Genomic DNA, 6637 nt, shown 5'->3' on the forward strand with positions numbered 1-6637 from the left:
TGTGTTTAGAGAGAAATCTCTGAATTTCCTTTACATGGAGTTGAACCTAATAATATAATAATAATATAACAATTTAATTTAAATTTCTACACAAAAATTAACAAAATGCTAAGAGAGTGTACATGAAGCATTGGCGACTCCCAGTGAGGGTCCCGACCCCCATGTTGGGAACCACTGGGCTAAACCAAAGTCTTGCATACAATGACAGATTCTCAACGTCAAACCGATTCAGACGTTTAACGGCTGACGGTAAATTAAACCAACCGCCCCTTCCTCTCCCGTCCTAACGGCTCATCCTCGTAAACCTTCATTTTCTAACCGAACAAACGGTTGAAGCAGACGTCAACCGTCGACGCTCACTCGGGTCTTTACGTGAATCCGAAAAGACACGAAGCGCCAAGCTCGTCCCACGACTTTAACCGTAACTGCCCCGAAGCTCCGCCATTGGTCACAACCGTCCATCCGCCGGGGCCGGGAGGCGGGGCCGAGCTGTTGAATGACGGCCGTAGCTCTGTTGACACTTTAGAGCCGAGACAGCCTCCGGGACCCACACGGGCCTAATTCACGTTTACGTTTTATCAGATGAAACAGGAGGAGCGCCTAATCCCTTCGTTCACCGCCGGGGGGGATGTTGCGGACAGCGTGACTGGACCATACGGTGTCGGAGCCGAGCGGACGTTTTCACAGGTTGATGATCCGTGTTTGAGCACCGAGCAGGGAGACCAGCAAAAAGTACATAGCCTACATGGTTTCGGTGTCTATAGGCTGCTCCTAGACACATGGGCTTACATTTTTAAGGAGCAATAGGCGGTGCCTGCTGTTTCCTGGAAGAGAGAAAACCCCCCACAGACCTCCGAGCAGAATGGTACATTTAACAGGTTTATTGGCCGAAGTTGACGCTCAGACTCGGGCTAGGAGCAGCGTGTAGGAGGCTTGCCTGCTCAATAAGGGACCGTCTGTCTTGCACATTTTGACAGATAGCCAATCAAATCTGTTATTCAAATTGGTTCTCTTATATCAGTGACCTATATCTCATGCATGAGCGCCAAGAGTCCACAGTAACCTCTCCACCGGACCAGACAGCATGGGGATCAACGGGTTAGACAATCAGGCGCAGCCGTCCAGCGGAGACTCCCGGACGGAGCAGCCAGCTGCGGATCCTCAGAAGGAGCAGAGGGATGCTCCCGGAGGAGAAGCGGACCGGAGCAAGGATGACCAGGCGGCCGGCAGCGAGTGTAAGATCGCGCAGGAGGACAGCGCCGTGCAGATGATCGAGGCCGGGTGCAAGCCTCCCCTCTCCCCGGGTTCTGAATCCGAGGCGGGGGTCCAGGTGGAGGCGCACGGCCACGGAGCGGGATTCGTCCCGCCCGAAGGAGGTTACGGCTGGCTGGTGGTGTTTGCGGCCACCTGGTGCAATGGGTCTATCTTCGGGATCCAAAACTCTTTCGGCATCCTGCATATGATGCTGGTGAAGGAGCACGCAAACCCGGACGACAAGACGTCTCAGTTCAAAGTGGGTGAGTACCAGACTGTGTGCTGATGGACTGGACGTTCATCCTGCATGTGTGCTTGGGTTACAATCACTGCTATGAACGATTAAAAAAGTGGGAATTGGACCTGCGGAGGATGCTTAACGTTTGAAGGAGTTTCAGCATGTAACAGCAGCCTAATAGTTTCTGATCTGCGGGTTACTATTAATGTGCCACATACATGCAACAGTCTAAAACGAGTCTGGAGTTCAAGTGGGTTTACCCTGCACTTAAAGGGCACATAGTGTTACATTACATACGTGCCTCACCACTACTACTATTAGTCTGCATGTTCTCTTTCCTCATGCAGTCTAAAAAATGACCCCTATCCCTCATTTGAGTTGGTTTGTTGGATGTGTTTTTTTCCACTGGGGGTTCAGTGATTAGCAGGCGTTTTACCAACCAAATGTGTACTGTGCTCTCTACCCATTCATTAACACCACCGTTATTCCAGCTCCATTATCTGGCTGCAGCAAATCCATTTAAGTTTATCACAAGCCGCCCTTTGATAAAACATTTCCCCATAAGGCGGAAAGGTATAGAAATCTGAACTGTGTGTGAACCTGTGAACAAACTGTACTTAAAACCAACAACAACTTTACAAAGTGACACTTTCTGCAAGCCCTAATAACCTCCCCCCCTGAATGTGACAATGCACATTATTTCGGCTGTTACTGTATTGCTCTTTGGGGTTTTCCCCTTTCGCTGGGCAGGGCGGGACATTACTGCCACATATAACATATAAAAGGCTAAAAGGACCTATGATAATTAAATTTCCAGAACTGATAAAAAAATTGCACAATTTACTGATTGTTCTGGCATATGTGACCAGAAAGAGGCCAATGTTCACCCCTCTCTCAGCCCTGCGGGCTTCAGTTTAGACCAGTTCTGTTGAGGATTGTAGCACAAGATCTCACTGTATACTGGGTGGTGCAATACAATCATACAGCAGGCAAGGAGACACATCTGAATGTAGAAATCACTAATGTTACTTACGTTCAAGTAATGAGACACTTCATCCTCTTTTATTAGGTGAAGGGGTGCCAAGACTTTCTGATCCTGTTGGAGCTCCATCATTAGTTACAGAAACTTGACATTTTCTTGCTCGTACTTGTCATTGTAGTGGAAATGTTGAGCTCAAAAGCTGAAAGCCGGCATCCAGTTGATCAGCATCTCTGGAGGTTTGAGCCCTTGATGGTGTTACAGAGTCTCGGCCTCTAGCTTTGAGGTTGCTAATCACGTTAACAGCTGCCGACTAAATTAGTAATTGTGGGAGTTATTTTTTTAATGATGGATTTATGGGGTGAGGCTGTAAGAACGTTCGGACCGCGGATTTCAGCGAAAAGATAACGGGGGAGGGGGTGAAGAGGGAGCAGCCTGTAACAGGAGCGGATATTTTTCTTAACTTCCTGTTAAGTTCCACAATCACCAGCAAAAGGTTAAGGTCAGGATGTGGGAAGGGATTACCGTTCTAAGACTGTTCCCTGGAACAAATTCAACCGTTTCTCATCACCATGAAAACAGTTACTGAGGAAGAGAAATCAAAGGCTCAGACAGGATCAGGCCTGTTTGTTGTGCACAGGTTAATATCTTTTAATGTCATCTTGCACCTTGCCATCTCTTATTTATGCGAAGGAAATTGCTGTGGCTGACAAGGCGTCGCGTTACTCTGGTGTATCGTGTGATGGAGAGACTTAAACAGATACAGTATGACTGGTAGTTTCTTTTCCAAAGTCATCTAAAACCTGATATATCACTTATATATCTCACATTCAGCAGAGGGCAGTTGCTATCAAGATATTTCTATTCACCCCCCTTTTTTTTTTTTTTTTGGCTTGTTAAGGATTTCATCTCCAGCCGTTCCTTGGATCTGGTTCGTGGTGGTTCTCATATTTGAAAGGATTAAGCTTGTATGCTGAGTCCTGACCTTTTTTCCCCCCCAGCGATGGAACAAAACAAAGAGGGGGAGACAGCTTAACTATAATACTCACATTTGCAAAGTCTCCTTTTGAACAACTGTCCAATCCGAGAGAGTAACTGTCAGTAAAAGTTAAACAGGTAGTGAACTTACAGGACCATAAGGAGAGGAGGTGATTGGGATGTGATTAAAACTTGCTAAGAGATTACCATTAGGTCTTTTTACTGAACTCAATTATACTGGGTATTTATTAAGCCCCGAGGGGTAAACAAGAGATTTAAAAATGGCTCAGGAGTACCAAGGTAAGGGATCAGAACAGCCTTTTATTAGTAAAAGAAGGTAATGAAGTGAGCGGGTTATGAGTTGCAGATGGCTTTGTTTTTCCCAGTGATTACAGCATGGCACGGTCAACAGTACAAAACTGCTGGTATGTGAAGGTGTGCATGGGAGTGCAAGTATCCAACGGAGCGTTCTTTTAAAATTAAAAACAAAGAGTGCGGTGCTTTCATAATCAGTGGGGGAGTGAGCCCCCTCGTGAGGTGATGTGTGCTTGAATGTGGGAGAGAAGTTCGAGCTCTGGTACAGCAGATTTAGCAAAACTGGGAATGTGTGTGAAGGGCCGGAAGAAAGGGACTGAGTGAGCAAGTGATTAATTTTTCGTTGATCCCTAGAATGGTTTCCATTTATATGCCACTAGTGTGAAACGAATCAATAGGAACAGAATTTTTGTGCCTTGCTCGAAGGCATAAAGGCAAAAGTGACACAGTAACAGTATTAGTAGTGCTGCTTCTTCAGAAAACGAGATGTTTTCCTTCCACTTTATTGCGTTCCTTAGTGGACAGACTATAAATCTTACTGACAGCAGCACAACATTAAAACACACTAAACATACAGTACAGTGTACAGTAGTTCAGAATAGCTCATAATCAGTGCTACAGTCTTTAAGCAGCAGCTGAAACATACAAGTAAAACTAGTCAGAGATTCGGACGTGTTCTAGATGTTTTCCAGAAATGTGTGTTCAAATGTTTGATGATGATGTCCTCCTCTTTGTGTAACCTTGTTCTTTGTTATTTGGCTTGGCAATCATGGGTATTAGGGTAAAATCGATATCAGCTTTAAACTTTTTTTTTTTGGGATTGAAGCTTTAGATAAGTAAAATTAAGCAGGTGATTGTTACCTAAACAAAAAAAAGGGGATTTGTGTCTCCCATTTTGTATAAATTGTATTTTGTATAATTCAGTTCATATAGAATTAGTCCCCTAAAAGACAATGCCCCATTCTACCTTCAAATAAACAAGTTAAATGTAGTAGCACATTTCAACACAGTGTCCCTTTCGTTGTAATCAGAATGTAATCCTCATAATATCAGATGTGGTCGGCGCTCGTGGTGGACGTTTCTTAGAAGTGTTAACTCGTAAAGTAAAAAAGCCAGGATTAAACAGGTGTGTGTGTGCTGTCACAAGCAAACTTCTCCCCTCATTAGCACACTGCTGTGCTCTGTGTAGTGCTGTATTGTAGCTCTGCTGCCCCAGATTTCACCAGCATCTCCAGGGCAGCTGGAAATCCCAGGTTGGCAGATCAGGGAGCGCTGTGGCATTTTTGGAATTCCAGAGGGAAGGGGATTGGGTTCAGGTCAGATCAGAGTCTCTAAAGTCTCCATGCACTCATAAGCAGGTGCATACATATTGCTTTTTATTTTAACATTGTTGAATTCATTTCTTTTAGACGGTTTTCAAGAAGGTGCGCATGGAAATAGTGACAGGTAAAAGAAAGCCTCCCTAGCCAACATAAGGGAGTGGGTAGGTGATAAGTAGCATCATCCTTTTCACAGTTAGAGGCAAATGTTTAGGGGACATGTGGCATTAACCTTGAGAAACGTAGCACAACAGATCGTGTTGAAGTCTGAGAGCCTGTGTGTGCGCAGGGAAATCGAGTTGTGCACACTGCGCTCCCTGCATATCCATACACCCCATCTTGCATTATTGACAGTGGCAACACAAGCGGTTTGCACAGCTATATTAGATTGGATATGACTAGAAAACAGCAGAAGGAGTTGCAGATTGTTAATGAGCGGTACCAACTGAACAACTCATGGAGCATCTGGAAACTCCTGCTGTCAAACTCACTCGGGCTCAAGCTGACATGTTTGAAAACACTCCTCATGTTTGTAACAGCTGGTCCCACAAATGAATGTCTTACACTGGCAATCCTCTGCAAACTATTCAGCCTCACCTGATGTTCTGTATGGTTAAAAGCCAGCCAGGTAGTTGACGCTAAAACGAAACTTTATAAACACAATACACATTGAGTTTCTTCTGTGAAACTATACAACAGAGTCATAAATCATTTATTTCCTGGCACTTGCTGTCATTTGCTTGATATACAATGCGCTGGGGATCTGCAAGCTACCTGCTGAGTTAACATGTTTTGCTTCCATGTGTTTTCCTCATGAGAATTTTCTCAAAATGGCCTTGCTGTGTGCTCATAAGCAGAACAACTGGTGTTTCTTGACTGTTGTGTGTGTTGTCCAATAAGACCTGGTGAAAATTTAAGCTAAAAAGCTAACTGAGGATTAACCCAAACATTGGCAGAATTCTGTTCTGGTAAACATAGCTTATAGTTTAAAATATACAGTATCTTCTGGGAAACTTAACCACAGAGAGCAAACATGTCAGTGACAGACTCTTACTGACTTACATTATATGTATTTCCTTTTTTTAGAGATGCTTAAAATGAAGACTCAAACCCACCCATTAATAATACACTGTGGTCATTTTACAACCACGCTTTGTTATGCTCTTTGACTGTGTGCACTCTTTAAAAACAATATTTTTGAGGGCTTTTATTGCCTTTTAATGCATAGTGTCAGCTGTAGAGAGAAAGGAAAGGGTGGAGAGAGAGAGAGCAGCGGGGGGTGACAGGCCGCCAGGCAATACGGTGTGCCACCAGGTGCAGAGTCGAATGCCCATGTACGTCATATAACAACACACTATCCAGCCCCTGCACCTTGAGGGAATGGGCTTCCGTCTTTAGCCTTGTACTTCAGCCTTTTCCGTTAAATACATATGGCTATTGTTATTTTGACTGAGAGTACCCAAGACAATATCTACCACAATATGTTGTATTGTTTAGTTGATGGAACATTTCCTCCTGTGTCTAGTAAAATCATGTTTGCCACTAAAGAAAGTC

At 44.4% G+C, this 6637-nt stretch overlaps 1 protein-coding gene across 1 annotated transcript in view; it reads left to right on the forward strand.

Annotated features, from left to right (window-relative positions):
- Window positions 1–576: 576 nt before the first annotated feature.
- The window catches only part of slc16a2 (solute carrier family 16 member 2), a gene marked incomplete at its 5' end in the record, with an annotated part of 21172 nt that continues 15111 nt past the window's right edge, over window positions 577–6637 (forward strand). The window contains 1 exon segment of the mRNA XM_035669655.1: window positions 577–1517. Coding sequence (XP_035525548.1) covers window positions 1085–1517 — 433 coding nt within the window.

This window comes from Morone saxatilis, unplaced genomic scaffold, assembly GCF_004916995.1.
Source record: "Morone saxatilis isolate NCDOM2014 unplaced genomic scaffold, NCSU_SB_2.0 Contig22, whole genome shotgun sequence".
Taxonomy (NCBI): Eukaryota; Metazoa; Chordata; class Actinopteri; family Moronidae; genus Morone; species Morone saxatilis.